At 43.5% G+C, this 21,604-nt stretch overlaps 1 protein-coding gene across 9 annotated transcripts in view; it reads right to left on the reverse strand.

Annotated features, from left to right (window-relative positions):
* Positions 1–4,336: 4,336 nt before the first annotated feature.
* The window catches only part of FKBP5 (FKBP prolyl isomerase 5), a 118,483-nt gene continuing 101,215 nt past the window's right edge, over positions 4,337–21,604 (reverse strand). For all 9 annotated transcript variants that reach the window (XM_047857919.1, XM_047857920.1, XM_047857918.1 and 6 more), the window contains 5 exons: positions 19,598–19,688; positions 17,065–17,148; positions 9,535–9,720; positions 7,585–7,824; positions 4,337–6,668 (listed from right to left, as the gene is read on the reverse strand). In XM_047857919.1, the coding sequence (XP_047713875.1) occupies positions 6,561–6,668; positions 7,585–7,824; positions 9,535–9,720; positions 17,065–17,148; positions 19,598–19,688 (709 nt within the window). In that variant the 3' untranslated portion in view covers positions 4,337–6,560. The remainder of the gene's footprint in view (positions 6,669–7,584; positions 7,825–9,534; positions 9,721–17,064; positions 17,149–19,597; positions 19,689–21,604) is intronic.

Here is a 21,604-nt window from a genome sequence, read left to right on the forward strand (position 1 = left end):
ATGTCTTTTGCCCATTTCTTCACTGGACTATTTGTTTTTTGGGTGTTGAGTTTGATAAGTTTTTTGTAGATTTTGGATACTAACCCTTTGTCTGATAGTCCTTTGCAAGTATCTTCTCCCATTCCATCAGTTGCCTTTTAGTTTTGTTGTTTTATTTGCTGTGCAGAAGCCTTTTATCTTGATGAGGTCGCAATGTAGCAGGATTCTCGCACAGAGATTCGGGACACTGAGGTTTTTAATTTCCGGGAAGCAACTTGTATTCGCACCAGCACCGCTCAGTTGGGTTCGTACCCAAAGAACTGAGCGCTGAACATCACAAGGCAGAGTTTTTAAAATACATTTTCTATTTTTTTGTCTCCCATATATGGTAACACATAAACATGTAGTCGGATTAGTTTCAGTTTACAAGGTCATGAGGGATGTTGTCACATAGGTGCATAGCCAGGTTACCTTGAAGTTTTCTCTCCTTTTTTTCTCTCTCCTTAGGGAGGGGACCCTACCACACCGGTAGTTCATTTTTGCTTTTGTTTCCCTTGCCTCTGGAGGCATGTCAAGAAGTTGCTGTGGCCGAGGTCAAAGAGGCTGTTGCCTGTTTTCTCCTTTAGGATTTTGATGGCTTCCTCTTATGTTTAGGCCTTTCATCCGTTTTCGTTTATTTTTGTGTATGGTGTAAGAAAGTGGTCCAGGTTCATTCTTCTGTAGGTCACTGTCCAGTTCTCCCTGTACCATTTGCTGAAGAGACTGTCTTTTATCCCATTGGATAATCTTTCCTGCTTTGGCAAAGATTAGTTGGCCATACGTTTGTGGGTCCATTTCTGGGTTCTCTATTCTGTTCCATTGATCTATGTGTCTGTTTTTGTGCCAGTACCATACTGTCTTGATGATTACAGCTTTGTAATACAGCTTGAAGTTCAGGGTTATCACGCCTCCCGATTTTTTTTCCCCCCAACACTATTTTGGCTGTTTAGGGTCTTTTATGGTTCCATACAAATTTTAGAATTGCTTGTTTTAGCTCTGTGAAGAATACTGGTGTTATTTTAATAGGGATTGAAATACTAGCTTTTACATGTATTTACTTTGGGCTGCCTGGGTGGTTCAGTTGGTTAGTGTCCGACTCTTGCTTTTGGCTCAGGTCATGAGCTCAGTCATGAGACGAATCCTTGCTTCAGGCTCCACGCTGAAATGGTGGATGGGTAAGCTGCTACGGTGCTAAGAGTCAAAATTGAGTGAAACTGGCCACAATTTACCATCCATGCCTTCCTCAGGAAGTTGCCAGTCTTCAACAGACTCCAGAGTTGCAAAATAGTTACATCAGACAGAGTCTGCAGGTGCAACTGTTGTCTAGGTGAGGAGAGATTCCTAGGGCTTCCTACTCTGCCATCTTCCCAGAATCCTCCTCCATTTGATCTGTTTAGGCTGATGAACTCTGAGTTATCATGAGTTAACTCCGATGACTGGAGGTAGATTTCAAATCACGAGAGCCTGAAGACCATAGACCCGTTTTGCAGTTATGACCCCCTCAAGGAATTCAAGATCAAAATCATATTGCAGTAACTGCTGGAAAACCACGTGGTACTGGCCTCCACATTACCAAGACAAGTAACAGGAATGAAGGACCACGGAGATTGAGGTGTGGAGCTGCTTTATGAGAAAGGGCAGGAAACCAATTTACTAAGCATCTACTATGTTCTAGAGTGGTGATGGTGTCCTGGGTGCTGGCATGGTGATGAGTCAAGGAATAAGTGAGTTCCTGGATCCTTTAGGGGTGGTCACATGAATATTAATTGTGTGCTCAGGCTGGTGTCATTTTCAGGAAGAATTAGGTCTATCTGTAGAGATTGAGGGTATGCACGTGGGCTTAAGTGTTTAGACCAAAGAGATGAGGAATTCTCAGTGTGAAAAGATGGCTGTGAGCAGACATCGGATAAGTTAGTCGAGCAACTAGAATTGGACGTGGCATCCCCAAATACCAGTCATTGGCTTGTTCTTCCCAGCTTATTTTCTTGGTCAGACATATTTAAGGAGATAATTTTAAAGCCAAGTCATAATGCGTACAGCAAGGAGTTATCTTATGAAAACACATGATCCAAAGCAGACCCAGGCCAGAAAATATTTAATACCTAAAGAAAGCCTTGGACACTTAGTGTATTTGTAACGTGTCAGCTAAGCCCAGTTTGAAATACATTCCTTCCTTGCAGTTTTGGGTTAGAAATCTTGTGAGAGACTTGGAAGGTGGAAACAATGCAGCAACAATACTCTTTTTATATTTGGAAGGTCAGCAGAAGGCGAGGTGGTTGAGTGTCTTGTAGAGGAAGCACCCAGCAAATAGTAATGACCAGTTTTAGCTTGCAACTGCAGGACAGCTTTTCCTATGCACCGTTCTTAGTAGCTGAGATCTACCCTACCCTTGTCAACGCCTGGCGTCACTCAACATTTTACTACTTGCCCTTGATTGTCAGACCCTGATGCGAGGCTTGATCCCATGAACTGTGAGATTGTGACCTGAGCTGAAGTCAAGAGTCAGATACTCAACCGACTGAGCCCCCCAGGCACTCCCCACCCCCCAGCATTGTTTAAAAAGCAAATCATGCCTATGCTTTACATTTCCTGTATTTGTACCCCAAAGTGGAGTAGGAGGCCTATGGCTCTGCTGTCATTTCCGGTCAACCAAATGCTTGGGGATTTTAAAGAACAACATCTCGTTCCGTCGGCCAAGAGATCATGCTTCAGACTGGAAAAAGACCTATTTTGGAATTGTGTAAGGACATCAGTCGACCTGGGTGACTGTGGGCCGGCCACTTCACCATGCTGGGGCCTCCACATGTGATTCCCCAAGGTCCTCTGGAAATTCCTGCATCAGGGACTCGGCTCAAGATGTCCCGTCTCTAGGCAGCCGTTAGCCCCAACAAAATGCTGACAAAGATCTTCTTGGGAGTTACCTTCGGTGATGTTCCTGTTTTGCAGTGTATTACTAAGGACACATGTGTAGATTATGTTCAATTATAGATCAAGAGATAAATTATGCAAACAGCAGTGATGAAATTATTGCGCCTTCTCTGTATCCTTTCCCCGCCTCCCCTCAACATCAGACGTGAAGGAGAGAAAAATATGCAAGGCAGCACCAAGTGGGTGTCCCTCAAGACATTTTCAAGCCATTACGGAATGTTCTTTTATGTACACTTTTGTCAGTCATTGCTACTCGAACATGTGAGCAGCCAGCGGATAGAAATAACATACAGCTAGGCTAGGGAGTTCTTAGTTTTGGGATCTTGACTCATCAGTCTGAATTCAGTGCATGTTGTCACTAACGCTGGTGAGTCTCCCAGGGTTGCCAGTCCTACATTCTGATGCACGATGCTAAAAAGGCTGAATACATGTGGACAAAGCTCTTCACTGACACACTCATCTCTGGAGTGGATGCAGGCTGCCTTGAGTTACCCAGGTCACGGCTGGGAAACCACCTCTGGCTATCCTTAATACCCCTAGCAAGAGTATTATTTGCTTAGCAAAAACATGCAGAGGCGCCTGGGTGGTTAAGCCCATTAAGTGTCCAACTCTTGATCTCGGCTCACATCACGATCTCATGGTTGGTGGGTTTGAGCCACACGTTGCACGGTGAGGAGCCTGCTTGGGATTCTCTCCCCCCACCTCTCAAGAGAAGTAAAAAAAAATATATTATAAAATCATGCAAATAAAGGCAATTATTTCATTTTCAAGTAATTTAGCAGCAAAGGGGTAGGAGTAGAATTCAAATCCAGAGATGAAGCAAGGAATTCAGAAGGATAAAAGATAAGGTCTCTGGAGCCTGCACTGACCTATCTGCAGATGCCCGTAGAGCTAGTGGAGATAGGATCGTCACCACCCCAGCCCCGTGTCACCTTTCTTTTGCAATATGTGTGACCTCTCCTTTGGCCTTCAGAGTATGCAACCAGGAGTATCTGATGAAATATGCTACTTAGAGGACATGCACACTTAAGCCAGAATATCCCCTGATGCATGCTTATGTTTTACATATTTATTAAAGGGCACTACGAAGTCTCTTCATTTCCCAAATGAACCTTACGATCAGTTAAAATGGCGGAATATCCACAGGCTGATGAGAAAACAAAATCCTCTGGTCTCTCTGATCATGTGGTTCATCTGCACAAAGATGCACCATCCTGCCACCTTTAGTCCCACGCTGGTTTCCAGCTGTCCTCAGAGCAAGGAAGACAGTATGACCTCCAGCCAATTTTCTGATGTCACATGTCTTCAACTTGGCCCCCATGGTTTTCCAACCAAAACAACGTTTCCTGAAGACTACTGAAGCAAAACCAAGAATAATGGAAAGTTTATGTCTGGTTGTTTTTAAAATTTATTTGAGGAACACAAAAAAGTGTATCTGAGTGATTTTTTTAAAAACAAGTTTTTAATTCATCATATGCTGCCTCACCACTCCATATGTAGTCTAAAAGATGGTTCAAACACATCTGCTGATTTCTAGACAAATTAAGATCACTGAATTTGATATAAGAATATATGAAGTTTCTTCTCGAGAGGCGATGGGCACCCACAATCATATGCTCAGAACCACCCACACACCCCTTCCCTCCCCTCCCCGCACTCTTGCCCTCCCTACCCCCCCCCCCCCCCCAAATCTGGTGACCCATAACACACACCTGGGAGACAGTTGGCTGGGGTGATCTAATTTTTGGAATTGTTCTTTTGTTTGTTACCTGCAAAACACTAACTGGCCTTTTTAGGATGAAATCTCAGTATTGGCCTCATTGAAGTCATGCTCTAGTCAACAGAGCTACAAATACTAAACAGTTAAGCAAACAAAGCAAAATCAACTTTTGCTTTTCATATTTCCTAGGCGAGACTGGGGCTTTTGAAGAAATCTCATGAAAAGAGACAAAAGTGAGAAATTAAAAGGATTCTAGTTGTCAAAAGAGAAACTCACAATTTCATTCCGTTTGTTCCATGGAGCAGAGAACTGGTATAAAAGGAAATGATTTAATTTTTAGGTTGCCACGTGGGTCCTAACCTAACAACGAAAGTGTTTTGTTAAAACCACCATAAAAGTAAAAATGAAGTTAATTGCCAGTGTTCTTTAGGATTTTACAAATGAGATGTTCCAGGTTGGAGCGACTGTTTCCTTCAGTTGCAGGCGCTTTCCCACGAGAGCCTTCAGGCTGTGGGGAGAGAAAGCCACGCTCAATCTCGCTTACCCGTAAGGACCAAGATTCCACTGCGTGTACGTTATTTTAAGACTTGCCCCGATTCACCGCCCCAGTACTGGAGCTTTCAAGGCGAGATGTGCCTGTACAGGAAGCGGTTTTCGATTCTTTTTCACAACCCACACCAGAACAAAGAAGCTATCAGCAGGAGGGGAAAGCTACTGCGTGCCAAACCTGCGAGGAAAACCCTTAATGCACAAGAGCAACTACTTATTTTTACAACTCCACAGATTTTGTTTTTAAAAATTAAGCTTCTCATAGTAGTAAAAAGTCGATTTTTTTGCATGATAGAGGAGTGTAAATAAAGTTCCATAAATCAGTATACATGTTTACAAGGCAGTAATTTTTAAAAGACAAAAACAAAAGCCGCGGCGATCCTAAGTGGATATGTAACTAAATCCACTCCAGGTCAGATATCCTAAGAACAAGTCTTAAATACGTAATAGCAATGGTCAGAATGGAAAGAAGAAAGTGAACGGTAGCAATGCTGGCAGGCAGGGCTGTCCTCCACATTTCTCCTAGAAGGGCCAGAGGAGGGGGGAAAGCACAATTCTGACGGCTATTTTCACGCTTCGGCATCTCAGAGCTTCACCTAAGGCAGGGAAAGCTAGCCCACACACTGCTCTGCTCATTACTGTCGCTAAAGAATGTTTTGGGAATGACAGGGTCCCTCCTCCAGGGCCAGGCTGGGTGCAGGAGAAACCCACTCTCCCAAGGAGGCTGGCTTAGGGAGGAGGGAGTTTGGCTGAGTCAGTGAGCCGGTGGCCTCTGAGGTTCTGGCTTTCAAGTCTGGCGGCTGCTGAGGACCTGAGGGGATTCCAGACGCCTCAACTGTGGGTTCTGTTGGTTACAAAATGCTAGCACTTCAGTCATTTAAAAAAGCCAAACCTTCTCCTCCTCTCCCCCACCCAACTGTAGGAAAGGAGAAACTCATTAAGCAATTATTTTTAGGTTTCCGCAGTGCTACTGAAGTTCAATCGAATGTAAAACCTGACAGACAGCCCCAAATTGTTAGGATTATCTCAAGGGACCCTGAATTAGATGTCAAAGGCTGACATAAACTGAAATGAGCTGGACTCGAGCTGTTGGCTCAGCCTTGCCACACCAACAGTCATTTCTGTTTTGTTCCACCTGGAGTGGTCCCATGCCACCCCCTCGAGGAGAGCACTGGGCAGCAGCAGGGTGGCTGTTTTCTGGGAAGCCACTGGTTTTGCCATTTGCTTCCAGAATCACACAGACTATAACAAACTTTACATTAAACACTGTTTAGTCCTGAGTAGGGTGAAAGCCCATGGAGGAGGGGGCCAAGTTCATGGGGGCTCTTCCCTCCTTGGCGTGGTGTCATACGTGGCCTCCGGCTTTCTCTTCCATCGCTTGCCCCTCTGGTTCTTTTTCACGGCTGACGACCCCTTCTATAGTCTTCTTGCCCACTGCCTTACTGGCCTCTTCCTGAGGAAAAAATAAGAAATCAAGAGGGTCAGAGGAACAAGGAACTGAAACACTGAAGGAATTCCTGGCTCCTCCCGACAGGCCGTCAGGTGTGAAACGGGGACGCGACGACCTTACTGGGGTTGCCCGGCCGGGAAGTCAGGACAGTGCTGCCAACAGTCGAGGGGGCAGCTTTCACTTTTCCTGGGTGGAGGGGACTAGCCTGCCACCTGCCACAGGCATGGCTGCCAACAAGAGGCTGGGAGCGGGCGGTGAACTCAGGACCAGAGTACAACTCTGCTGTGGGGAAGCCGGCAAAGTAAAGGGTATGATAGCAGGGCTTCCCCATCACAGCCCATCCCTGGCAAAATGGGAAGTCTCAACAAAGACGTACTATCTGAAAAAAATACCTGATGTGCTTGACTTTTTTTTTTATTATATATTTTTTTAATGTTTATTCATTTTTGAGAGAGAGAGAGAGACAGCATGAGCAGGGGAGGGGCAGAGAGAGGGAGACATAGAATCTGAAGCGGGTTCCAGGCCCCGAGCTGTCAGCACAGAGCCCGATGTGGGGCTCAAACCCACAAACTGTGAGATCATGACCTGAGCTGAAGTCCAGATGCTTAACCGACTGAGCCACCCAGACGCCCCTTGACTTTTAAAAAATAATAAACTTTAGAACGTCTCTAGGGAACTTATTTTCCTCATTTCTTTCACGGATGTGTCAGTGCCTCACAACTCTTGTGTCTGGTGAGTAGAACAGCCCTGTTCGACTTCCAGATCCAAACCAGCCTCAGATAAGATCGGGTATCATTCTCCCCATTCTTGCATCTCTTGGGTTGTCTACCTGTCCTTGTGTCCCATGCTTAACCCTTTTTTTTAAATTATCAAAAAAATTTTTTAATGTTTCTCTTGAGAGAGAGAGTTCTGTACATACCTTTGCATCCTGCTCTGCAAACTTCTTGAACATGTTGGCATATATCCTGCGGTCCCGCTCATTGTGCTCCTTTGCCTTTTTCTGGCACATGGAAATCTGTAGTCGCGCTGCCTTATTCTGGGGATTAACTTCCAACACTTTCTCAAAGTCGCCCTTGGCCGACTCAAACTCGTTCATGAGCAGCTGGGCTTCCCCCCTTCTGTACAAGCCCTTCTCGTTGGCACTGTCTAGTCCAAGGGCCTAGGGACAGAGGTCTACTTTTTAGAAAGGGTGAATGTAACTTGTGTGCTTTGAAGAAATTCAGTATTTAAGTCACTTACCAAAGCTTCTCGGCCAAGAGAATTGGAAAAAGCATATTGAAGAGATGGGGCTCGAGGTAATTAAATACTACCGATCAAAATCCAACTAACTATGCCCACGTTAACTTCTGTATTTGATACGATTTCTATAAAGATTCCAAGGGGGCTTTGGAGGAGGCTCTTGAGAAATTCATTTTAAAATTCAATGGAAGAAGTAAATGCCCAAGAATGGCTGAGAAAATTTTGGGAAAACAAGAATAACGAGAGGGGACTTGACCTACAACAGAAAAAAATACACTCTGAAACCACTGAAGAGTTTGACTGCCAGTCTGTGCGCAAAGCGGAACAGAACAAAGCAGAAGCAGATTTATGTGTATGTACATTAAAAGATTTAACAGTGATAAAGGCGGGAATGTAAATCGGTAGGGAAAGGACTAACTGCAATAAATGGAGGTGAGACACTGGCTATGAACATGGAAAATGAGAATTAAGTTGTTACATCACATCAAAACACAAAAGATTCTAGACCGCGTATACCTAGATGCAAAAACAAACCTCACCAAAATATAACACGGTTTACTTTTAATTCATTTTTTAAAAGGCATACCTAGGTAGAGTAGGTTTTGCAAGTACCAAACAGAATTATTTTTATCATCTTAGGGTAGGGAAGAGCTTTCTCATTAGAAAGGAAAGGACAGATTCGACTAAGTAAGTATTTAAAACTTTCCTCGCAAGTGAGGAGAACAAGGTGTCCCTATAGTCAGATAAAGGGTTAGCAGTAATAATGTACAGACTGCCTCAGTCAATATGAAACAGACAAATCATCTAGTTGGAGGATTTGAATAGGCAATTCATAGAAGAAATGCAAATGGCTAATGATGAAAAGATGGATAATTTCATTAGGAACCAAGAAACAAAAATGAAAATTTTTTGTTGCCAATAATATTGACAAAAAAACCCCACGGATAATATCTAATAATCCTGTATTTTGAGAGAGAAAGGCAGGGAAGGGGCAGAGAGAGAAGAGAGAGAGAATCCCAAGTAGGCTTCACGCTGTCAACATGGAACCCATGAGGGTTGGGGCCTGAACTCACGAACGATGAGATCATGACCTGAGCTGAGGAGCTCAGGAGTCGGATGCTTAAATGGCTGAGCTACCCAGGGGCCCCTCAATAATCTATTTTTTGACTCCATATTCCATTCCTAGAAATTTAGCCTGTAGAAACAATGCCGAAAGTATACCTAAGTGACCTCTATGTAAGCAGCTCAACTCTATCATACTCAAGTCCTGAAAGGCTGAAGTTGAATCTGTTCTTAGTAAATTAAACATGAGGAGTTCTATGTCCAATCTGATACCAGATGCCATAGATTTAAGGAAGGTCATGGATGAAAAAAATTTTAACGAAACTTTTCTTCATAGTGTATTATCATCTAGGCATCAGAAAAGTCTGACTATAGTTGTAATGTTTCTGAATTTCCCAATTCGTAAGGAGAAACAAAGAATCCCAAGTTAACAAATGAATATAACAAAGCAACATGAAACACCACCCACCCCTTGGCTAAGAAGAAGCAAAGTAAGAAGACCAAGTATGAAAACGGAGAGAAAGACTGGGACTATGGAAAGTCCAGTTCACACACAGACACCCTTTACCTTATCACAGCATTCAACAGCTTTGGTGTATTCTCTAAGCTTCAGGTAGCACATGGCCAGGTTCAGGAAGGCAGCCAGCAGAAATGATTCAGAAGCTTTAGATTCCTTCTCTGATAAGCCATATTCCATCTCTAACCAGGATACGATCTTCCCATATTGAATCACTGCCTGCATGTACTTGCCTCCCTAGGAGGAAAAAAAGCTAGGGATTACTTGTTGCACAGGGTCTGGAGGGGGTACAAAAGAAATATAAATTCAGGCCTCCCTGAGAAAACCAAATCCTCAAAATGAAAACAGCCCCCTCATACAAACCATGGTATTTGATCATTTCCTTTCGCTCTTAGGAGATGGGTATCCAGGCCCCTTTCCCCATTCTTTTTGCAGGGCCAGTGACCTGGGAGCTGATTCGAGACAGTGCGCTATAGAATGCTGTTCTCCAGCACGAAGGGGACGGCTCTCCCAGCGGGACGGCATCAAGGCTTTGGGTTACATTCTGGGTGCTAGTATTTCTCAGACTTTCAGAAGGCTGGGGAGTAGTTTTAGAGTAGATCAGTAGTTTACATGAAAGGAAATTACTCTTCCCTTTTCTCCTGAGAAGAAGCACTCCACAATAGACTACATTCTGGCAAGTGCCAGTCACAAACACAGCAAATCTTAGTTATCTAAACTAGGAGTGGGCAAACTTTTCCTGTAAAGGGGCAGATAAAAAACATTTTAGGCTTTGCAGGCTGAACAATCTGTTGCAACTCTGTCAAGAATAGTGCAAAAGCAGCTACAGACAATATATAAATACACTCGATCCCTGAATAACACAGGGGTTGGGGTGCTGACTCCCCATGTGGTTAGAAATCTGTGTATATTTATCTTTTAAGTGATTTAATTACTTTATTCATTTTTCTCATCATGACAAGTATACTCTTTAATCCCCATCACCTATTTCACCCATCCCCCTACCTACTACCTCTCCTCTGACAACCATCAGTTTGTTCTCTACGGTGAAGAGTCTGTTTCTTGGTCTTTTTCCCCGTTTGCTCAATTGTTTTGTTTCTTAAATTCCACATTTGAGTGAAATCATAGGGTATCTTTCTCTGACTGGCCTTATTTCGCTTAGCTATACTCTCCAGTTCTACCTACATTGTTGCAAATTGCAAGATTTCATTCATTTTTTAAATGGCTGAATAATACACATATACATACATGCCACTTCTCTATTCATTCATGTATCGATGGACACTTGGGCTGCTTCCATTGGCTACTGCAGATCATGCTGTTATAAACACAGGGATGCAGGTGTCCCTCTGAATTAGTGTTTTTGTATTTTGGGGGGGAAATACCCAGTAGTGCGATTACTGGATCATAGGGTAGTTCTATTTTTAACTTTTTGAGGAAACTCCATACTGCTTTCCACAGTGGTTGCACCAGTTTGCACTCCCAACAACAGTGCAGGAGGGTTCCTTTTTCTCTGCACCTTCCCCAACATTTTTTGTTTCTTGTATTGTTGATTTCAGCCATTCTGGTAGGTGTGAGGTGATGTATCATTGTAGTTTTGATTTGCATCTCCCTGATGAGTGTGTATAACTCCTGACTCTCCCAAAACCTAACTACAAATAGTCTACTGTTGATTGGAAGTCTTATTTTTAGAGAGAGGGAGTGGGCAGAGGAGAAGAGCAGAGAGAGAGAGAGAGAGAGAGAGAGAGAGAGAGAGAGAGAATCTTAAGCAGGCTCCACGCTTAGCATAGAGCCCGATGCTAGTCTCAATCCCATGACCCCGGGACCATGACCTGAGCTGAAATCAAGAGTCAGATGCTCAGCCGAATGAGCCACCCAGGTGCCCCACTGGTTGTTCAACACATTTTCCACGTTATTTGTACTATATACAGTATTCTTACAATAAAACAAGCTCAAAACAAGCAGAAGTTATTTGGGAAATCATAAAATACATTTATGATGCCGAATTTATTTTTAAAAAGTCTGTATATAAGTGGACCAGTGTAGTTCGAACCCATGCTGTTCAAGGATCACTTGTAAATGTGTGTGGCTGTGTCCTGGTAGAATATTACTAAAACAGGCTGTAGTTCGCTGACCTCTGATCTACACACAACGGAAATACAGAGCTGAATAGCAGCAACCAATATAAATAACTATGAGACATAAATCACACAGATGTCAGCTAACTGCATGAGAAAAATCTTTAATATACTGTTGCTCTAGTGATTATAATTTTAACAACTGTGAATAACAACTGTAGAGTCCATTCATGTGAGTTAACTATATGCTCTATACAAGAAATTATGGGGCTGAGATGACATGTTCACTGCCATTTTAAGGTGAAAGAAAGAAGTGACAGCCGGTAAGCACACAAATAAAATGGGAGCACAGGTGAGGAGTCGCCTCTGCAGGAGGTGACTCTTAAAATGGAAAGCAGAGGACACGTCCTACCAGACCTGTAGCCAGACCCCTGAGGATTTTAGATCCAGTGTCTGAGCCACCAACAGTATTCAGATCATGTCACTAGGATCCACCACAGTCAAAGCAGTGTGTGCATCTCAGTGTGGCGCTGTCTCCCCACGTGCACTCCAAAGCTCACCCAATGACTGAGAGAAAAATCACAGAGCAGATCTGTGAGAACGTTCCTGTTAAAAAGGACTTCAAGTGGCTGGCATAAGACATGAGCTCCACCTGTAGAAAGAAGCCCTGATGTTGATTTTTAGCGATGAGGATGGAGTAGAGCAGTTCCCCCCGGAAGGCCTACATCTGAAAGCAACGATGGCTACATCCCCCCTTGACCATCCCTCTTCACCAGTGACTTGTTTAGGGAACAGAAGACCTACAGAGCTCACAAGTTCTGCTGTAGAAGGGCAGTGCAAAAGAATTGCGAAGTGCTCTGAAGAAACAGTGTCTTAGAATCAAAGTCTATTATCCTCCGTGCCTCAGAGATTTGTGATCTGGGTTATTTATAAGAACAGGAAACCAGGTCCGCTCAGAGTAAATGCTGAATTTTTTTTAGGAAATTAGATTGTATGTGCTATGGACTGAACGGTGTGCCCCCCACCCCCATTCACATGGTGAGGGCCTATCTCCAACACAATGGTAGCTGGAGATGGGGACTTTGGGAGGTGATCAGGCCTAAACTGGGTCCCGAGGGCGAGGCCCTCACAATGGACTTCATCCCTTTGTAAGAGACACCAGAGAACTCGCTTCCTCTTTCGTCCATGCTGTCTGTAAGCACCTAGGATAGTTCATCCGAGCACACAGCGAGGAGGAGTGCTCTCACACACACCAGCCCTGCTGGAACTTTGAACTTAGACTTGCACTCTCTGGAGCTGTGACAGATAAACTGTTGTCTCCATCACCCAGACTATGCTGTTTTATTATGGCAGCCCAAGGTAATGAAGAGAACACTAACATCCTGTCAGAGCCTTAGACCCACTATTCCTTTTTTGGGACACTACACAAAAGTCCTCATGAGGCACCGGGTTTGTCATTTCTTTCCGTCACTCTCTTTTCTTTTGTGGATGGTGAGCAATCTGAGGACAGGAAGCGTGTCTTATCCCTTTGGAATATCCAAAGATACTGAGCACAAAGAGGCCCTGAGGAGAGGTGTGCTGAACAAATGTTAAGGTCAAAGACAGAACTCTGGAATCAAAATGTTCTCTATGGTTGACAGCAAAAATGGAGCGGTGGGTAGAAATGAAAGGTTATCATTTCATTCAGATTAGGTAAGGACAGGTATTGTCCCTGTTATGCCTAGTTTCTTCTTCTTCTTCCTCCTTCTCAAATGTACCTATTACCTTTTCTGATGATCTCCTAGTATATTGTTACAGGGAAAGAAAAAGGCCAGGGAGGACAGTGACCCAGAGCTTATCATTGCGGTAGGTTCTAAATAATCAGAATGGTACAAGGCTGTGGTTTCAAACAAAAAATCATACACACACACACACACACACACAAAACCCCAAAAAACCAAAACCAAAGGAAAAAAACCCCAAAACCCCACAAAGTAACAGACTTCACAATGGTTTCTTTACATTTATATAGCACTTTAACTTCTTGAAAGCTCTTTCATCTGTATCACTTATAATTTTTAGAGCTCAGCTTCTGACAACAAAAATCTTGTTTTGTGGTATTACTACTTCTAATGTACGAAAACAAGAGTTTTTCAGCTGGGGGTGATTTGCTCCCTGGGGAACATCTGGCAATGTTTAGAGACACTTTTTAGTTGTCACAACCGCAGGGGGGTGTGTGTGCTACTGGCATCCAGTGGGTAGAAACCAGGGAGGTCACTAAACATCCCACGATGCACATGACAGCCTCTCGGCAAAACAGAACAGCTCCAAATGTCAGCAGTGCCAAGACTGAGAAATCCCATACTAAGTGAATGAGAGCAGAAGAAAGGGAGGGTGGAGACTTCTTAGGAGTTTTTTTTTTTTTAATCTAAAACCCTAGAATTCTAGATGACCTGTTACTAAATCACAGAGTTGGTTTTCTGGTTCAGCAAAGTCAAAACACAGCAAAGCCTGGTTTGTCTGAAAAGGGCTCAGCAGTCAATCCTTAACTAGCTTGCCTGAGAAATGCTTTTTTTCCCCGAAGGAGCACAAGGGGGCGCAAGAACCCCGTATCACTGCAGTGTCCTCAGACTTGCCGCTCTGCCTCCAAGTCAGAAAAGAGAACCACTAAACCAAGTAGGATAGTTAATGCTCTGGTCTTGCAGAACCCTATTCAGCTATGAGGGCAAATATCATGTCTGTTTAATTGGCCTGCACGATGCCTGGCACAATGGCATGCTGTTATCTGTTAATTCCGGAGCCTCTCCTGCCTTTCTTCTCTTTAGTGGTCAGGGGTTGATATGAGGGGTTTACAATCTAAACAGCAAAATTACTCCCATTTTAAAACTGAGTGCAGTTCAACTCCACAAAGGGGAGAAATTTACCCACTGATGTGTAAACCAAACCAAGAGGTCAACAAAAACGGAGCCGTAATGTACCAGACGGCACGAAATGTAGGTTTTTATTTCACCCCATCTCCGCTCTCACCCACACATCTGGACTCTGTGCATGTGCACAACGTGCCAAGTCAAACACTCTGGAAAGATGAGGCCCAGGAGGGCAGTGTGGCAGATTGAAACCTGCCCTGAAATTTTAAAAGAGAGTGTGTACAGGAAACTACCTACCATTCTGAAGTCTTACATCTAAAACGAGGATCGCTGCTGGGATCTTTTACCTATAATTATGAAGGTGCCTCCAGGGAAGTTTCTAGTAGTACAAAATGTTCAGAGACATTCTGGGAGAAAAGTCTTAGCTCAGTGGTTCTGAACCTTCCATTAATTTTCCCCCAACAGACTAATGTTTTGACAGATTCTGTCTATCAAATTGCATGTTAAAAATAATATGTTCCATATGTGTGACCGCTGATCCAGATTTTATCCAAAGATCAGTAATTTTAAAAGGGTTCACAATATTATGAAATACACAAACCACTACTGCAATTGTGATGCCTAGAAGTGACAAAGTTAAGTCTGTACGGGCACTGAAGCACTGCTCTCTGCTACCGATCACTGACTCTGGCCATCTCTCTGTATATGTTTAGGATACAGCTATACAACACATGGCTTTGCCACATTATTTCATCACCAATAATGTTCCCCAAAGTTCTGAGTCATCAGCAACCAATTAGAGCTTCTGAACAGCTGAGCTGTATTACTACACAGAGTTGATAGAGTTCTTTTCAACATGGCGAAAACTTCAACTCCTCCATCCCCAAACTATTAATATTCGATTTAGAAGCTGCAGGAAATATAAAAAATACAATAAGGACTTTTATAGACCTCCAGGTACACAGGAAACACCATTTAGGACCTATGGTCCCAAGGGATTTTACAAAAATTATTTCATTCCAGTGTATTGTGTATTTGAGTCTACAAATTACTCATGTGGAATTTTACTTGAATAGCTTAGAAGTATCCAATATATTTCAATTAGAATTAAAAAAAACAAATCAAACTTGCTCTCAAGAGTTTCAAAACTCACAGAATTTTAGGGCTAGAAACAAACTTGGGGATCATCTAATCTAACTCTGTATGACTTTTCACACATGAAAATAACCTCTTTGGACCTTAAACGCCTTTAAATCATTTTGAGCCATAAAGCCTGGCTTTCCCCATTTGGAGCTCAGTCCACCATTCCCCAATGCTTTCTGGTGATTGACACGTTATTTTAGTCTAGCTAATAAATGGCTATAAATTAATGCAAATAATTATATATTACCTAAATCAACAGATTTCACATTTATTTAGCTATAACCCACAGCAAGAAATATGTTTTCAGTTATGATCCAGAATCCACTCACACAACAAATTTTATGATACAAAATTTGTCTTTACTACATTAATGCAATACACTTCCCCTAAATTGGGACCATGACCCAATAATGGGTCTGTTCTTACAGTACGGAAAACAAGGAGCACACGTGTTGCCCTCTGGCTGTGTGAATTCTGTGTTGATTATACACGGTCTCACATAATTCTGTAGTTGTTTCACTGGGGTTAACCTTGCTTCCCCTCCCTGCAGACAAGGTTGTCTGTGCAACAGCATGTCTTAGAGCAGCCGCTCCAGTAAGACTGGCTAAAGTACATTTATGTATCACCGTTTTAGACGGTTGAAAACATCATCTACTTTTTTTGCTCATGGACTGCAGTCCATGAAAAAAAGGAAAAAAAAAAGAAGAAGAAGAAAGAAGAAGAAGAAGAAACCTTGACAAAAACTCCGTTCTTTCACTTTCTGCTTGACGTGGAGAAGATGCTTTGCTGGGGCTAGTGAAGCAATGGGCAGAACATTCTGGTTAGAACTGAATCAAGTGCTGTTTCTTTCTCTCTTTTATCTGGGGGTTTAAGATCTAAGCGAGAAAGTAACACATTCCTAGATATTACAAGAATGGACTTTGGAGAAGCAACCGATAACAAATATCATGCAGGAGTTTCTCAAGATTCCTCACAAAACCAATGGCAGGATCATCCTGGCCACTGGAAGAAATTAATATTCTCCTCCTGCCAGTTTCTTCTGGAATCTGCAATTTCGCTTTCCTTTTGTCACATGCCTTAGCGGCTTCACCAAGAGAGTAGTAGAAAGGAAAATGATGGGGAACTTATCTCTATGAATTCTCACTTGCTACCAATTATTCCATTCATTCTTTGCTTCTTTCCACAAACACTTACTGAGTGCCAACCACATCCCAAACAAGATGCCTTAGGTCCTGGGTGATACACTGGTGGGTGGACAAGCCAGACCTGGTCTGCCTTTATGGAGGGTTACAATCTAGAGTAGGATGTGTGAAAGAGGCATCTGTATTCCTTGTGTCACATTAATTCATTCCTTCTCACCATTTCTACACTGAAAATGACAGACTTGTAAAAATCCAGGCTTATTCTTACCCAGAAGTGTACTGACAGAATTCAGAGTAGGGATTATCAGCACAATTCACTGACACTTCAATAAATTCTTTGAGATGGAAAAGATTATACGAGGGCTCACACACCTTGAAGTACACAGTTCCCTTCTCTTTGACAATGGCAGCCTGCTCCAGTTTTTCTTTGGTGTCCATCTCCCAGGATTCTTTGGCCTGTTGTGTAAATTTGTAACAATGGTTAGATGAAGAGAGAAGGAAAAAGTATCAGCTGATGCCTGTAAGAACAGACAGCAGCTACTTCTAGGACACCCATGCCTCAAAACACACTGGCTTTTAAAACTGCGTGCTATTGCCAGTTCACCGCTGGGTTAGAACTCACTTTCCATGATGACTAAGCTGCAGTGTGACCCATGTTGCTCAAGGAGGAGCAAGACAAAAATACAAGTGAGCAAGCTAGGCTGTTGTGTGCTGTTAAAGAGCATCTTCAGAGCTGTCCGGTGAGGACACACAGCAAAACCCGGCGTCCCTCCTCTCCCCTCCTGCACACTTCACCAGTAAACTGCCATTACAATTTCAGCAAACTGTTTCTCTCTAGCCTCTGTCTGTTGACTCTAAAATGGGAACACTATGGTAGTCAAGTCACGGCTGTATATTCACAGAGAATTTTTAAAATTCCAGATCACGTAGTTGTCTTTCGACTCTGAAACCTCTTTGGACCAGCAGATAAACTAAAGCTTCCAAACTGTATCAACTTGCAGACGTATACCTGGGGGACTGAAGGAAAACATAACAGGGAGGGTAAAGCTGATGCAGAAATATTTCAAAGCCATAAACCAACGATTTTATGACCATCTACTATTTTGTATTATGTGTATTATTGCTCTCCACCACTAGAGATATGAATCCAGGGACAACCGCACTGTCATTATGAACAGCTAGATTTAAAGGGACCATAAAGAGTCAACAGAACAATCTGGGATCCTTTAAAAGGGAAAAGGAAAAAGGCTCTGTCAGTGCTACTGACTACATAGGAATTATGAAACTTCAGTGAGTAACTGTAAAATTCTATTCAGAAAACAATTAGTGATGTATTCCTGCTGCCACCCACCTCACCAAGTGAATAATGAGAGTTACTAGTCTTTCTGGTTTTTAACAACTTAGCTCTGTTACTTAAAGTCTTTTGTGGTTTTTAACAACTTAGCTCTTTTACTTAAAATTCTAGTCACAAGGGCTCTTTGCATTTTTATACCGAGTTCCGTCTTTACGGAGTATAAATGTATTCTTAATACTACGAGGCAGAGAACTAAATCCCGTTGCTTTTTCCAACATCACGCTCTCGTGTGGTTTCAAGCGTACGCAGCAGTGCTGCATGGAACATGCTCCTGGAGCGGTGACCGTGCAGGGGCTCGTTACAGCACAACACAGTGAGAATATTCCGCGACAAGCAATGTCCACACAGCCGGGGATCGGAAGGGGCTGTGGGTTACTTGACTAAAATGGAAATAGGAAAGCCAAAGGTCTACATAATCACATGCTAAAGATTATTTTCTCTCTTTAATAATAAAAAAACTTTGTGCTATGAAGACAGTTTTGGAGGATCAGTGCTGAGCTGGAAGGCCTTCAGGAGAAGTGACCTGACAACAAGTGATGGTCACGACAGGAGCATGTGCTTGTTGTGGGGGCATGGTGGGTGGGGGGTACGATCAGGAACATCGCCGTTGGGGGCGAATCCCAAAGCAGTCTGCCCTGACTTTCTAGGTCCAAAGTTACAGCCCTCCGGGACGATGGTTTCCTTTTGGAGTCTAATGAGACATAAACAGTTACATTTCCAGTCCACAGCTTAACGTACAGAACACGGAGGCAGCACTGTGGGAATAAAAAGGGCACACGAAATGCAGTTCTCGGGGCTTTCAGGGAAGAGTGGGGCCTTGGTGATGCAAAGGGGACTTGGCCGGACACGGTAGCTAGTGCAGACATACGTGGTGGGTGCTGGTGAGGCTGCTGCCGGGAGCCTCCAGAGGTGGGTCTGAGACAGAAACACGTTCGAGGAGGCACGCTGTTTCCGGAACCCAAGGCAACGGACAACCTCTCTTTTTTAGACTTGGACAGGTGGGAAAAGAGAAGGCCGCAGGGTGAACAGGTTTGTCTCTTGTGTCCCTTGTCACACAGCCTGGGGGCCCACAAAGCCTTGCCTTTTGGATTACAACTTGGAGCCACGTGAAGGCCTCTTCACAACTCCCGGGAAGGGTACGGTCCGTTCAGCACTGGAGAACTGCACCCCACGCCCCCAAGGAGCTGCTTGGCAGAATGTGAACCTTTTTGTCTTCAACCCAGGAAAAAAAGTACAAAAAGAACAAGTCTAGGAACAAATAAGGGAACAAGTCTTGGATTCTACCCAAAAAAAAGTTAAAAAAAAAAAAAAAAAAAAAGGCTGACACATAGGAACAAAATCAGAACACTGAGCTCCTTAGCTGTAGATGAGCCGTGCGGTATCGGCGCTCCCGGGGCCGTGTCTGAGACCAGAGACAAACTTCAGTCACGAAAAGCACCGCATGCGAATAAATGCCATCTCCATCCACACCACCTGACAGGAGAAGTAACTTCTAGAAAGCGCATGGAGAAAACATCCACCATGACTTCGGAGAAGCTGGTATTTTCTCACCTTTTCGAAGCTCTTCAGTGTAACTTCATAGATCAGCTCAGCATTAGGCTCAATGCCAAACTTAGGCTTCCCTGCCTCTCCAAAACCGTATCTGAAATGGAGAGCAGAACAACAAAACTTTCAACAAACTGCTGTATTTCCAGGCACTTCCTCTGGTATTCTGAGGCAGCACGTTAGCACGGGGCTGCACACTTCACATACCACAGACCCCGCAGACAGACCAGATGTTGACCAGAAGCTACAGTGCCGCGTATCACTGCCGTGCTGAAGAAACCGGGCTCGATTTAGCTTTCTTTCCTCCTTCCCAATCACACGTAATGTAACACCTGTGCTCCTTGGGGAAGCTTGCTTGATGGGATTTTAAACGTCACTGCCTTTTTCTCTCTGCTTGATTTTATATCTAGTTCTTTTTATAAAACAGCCATAGTTTGGCCATCAGGACTCTTCCCCGAAGCTTTATCAGCAGGAGGACAGAGAAGACAGGCACTGTAATTGTTACAACCTTGCTCGTCAGAGGCTATGTTTAATAAGCTTTTCACTTTAAAGTGCGGTCTCCTTCCGGCAGTAGCACTTCCAGTCAGATAAACGGGGGGAAGGCTCACACATCGGGAAGGAAATTCATCCTCCCAGTGTTTCTGCAAGACATTTAAAAAGCACACCAGAACACAGAAAAGATATAACAAATGTATCATCAAAAGGAACAGCCTAGCAAGCTCTAACACATCATTAGGAGAAATCCTCTCATAGTTCTGTGGCTATCACACTGGAAAACACTGTACCTTTTAGCCAAAACTTACTAAAGAAAATAAGGATATATAAATTGTTTTCTGTTTCATTTTGAGATCACACCCAAAGCATTCAAGAACATCCTAGAATGGAAGTTCTGGTGGTGTTTGGTCTGTCGGGTCCAACGGTTTTCCCAGCATTTAGTACATACAACGCACGGCATATTATCAAAGTGTTCACTGAGATATATTTTGTTCCCATCTGTTTCACGCCAAACTACTTTTTTTTTTTAAGATTTATTTTTTAAAATGTTTGTTTATTTTTGAGAGAGAGCAGGCAGAGGCAGAGAGAGAGACGAAGAGAGAATCCCAACCAGGCTCCACACTGTCAGTGCAAGGGCTCGACGCAGGGCCCAATCTCATGCACCATGAGATCATGACCTGAGCTGAAATCAAGGGTTGGATGCTTAACTGACCAAGCCACCCAGGTGCCCCTCAAGCCAAACTACTCTTAAGTATATGGAATTGTACTGCAAACCTTCAGGCTATGGGTTGAAAGATGCCAAAACCAGGTCGATGCTAATACTTCTAATTTTCTCTGGGGTAAAAAGACTAGAGTTGGAACACTCATATTTTGCTGTTCACATCATTTTCTTTACCCCTTGCCTGAATTTTTCAGGAAGAAAATGCTTACTCACCTCCACTATTACACAAGAAAATGAAAGCTGGAGCCAGAGAGAGGCACAGAGACACAAAGAGAGCTGGTAGGAATGGGGCGTGGTAGTTTTAATAGCAGGGCAAAGGGTATCTTCAGCTAAGAAATCAAAGAGGACATAATTATCAGTGGCCAATTTTAGATAGTCGTGACTAGTTCTCTACTTCAAGCTCTTAGACCCGTAGATCACCTATTTTGTTTCTACCATCTGGTAAATAATGGAATAATCTTTGCTGGGAAACAGGTGGGTGGGGGAGTCCTTGCTGATCATGCTTCCTGAGCCCTGTGCTAAACGGGTACACACCCAGCACAGTCTGACGCCTGCCCTAGACCCGTGGCTCTCAATAGGGGTGATTTGAACCTCCCCCCTGCCCGGGATAGCAGGCAGTGTTGAGAGGTTTTGGGTTTGCCACAACTAGGGGACTACTACTAGTGGGCAGAGGCCAGGGACACTGCGGAATGTCCTAGAATGACAGAGCAGCCGCCACAACCGAGAAATACCTGGCTCCAAATGTCAGCCGTGCTGAGGATGAGACAAACTGCCTTAAAGGAACTCACAGACAGAAG

This window comes from Prionailurus viverrinus, chromosome B2 (genome assembly GCF_022837055.1).
Source record: "Prionailurus viverrinus isolate Anna chromosome B2, UM_Priviv_1.0, whole genome shotgun sequence".
Lineage (NCBI taxonomy): Eukaryota > Metazoa > Chordata > Mammalia > Carnivora > Felidae > Prionailurus > Prionailurus viverrinus.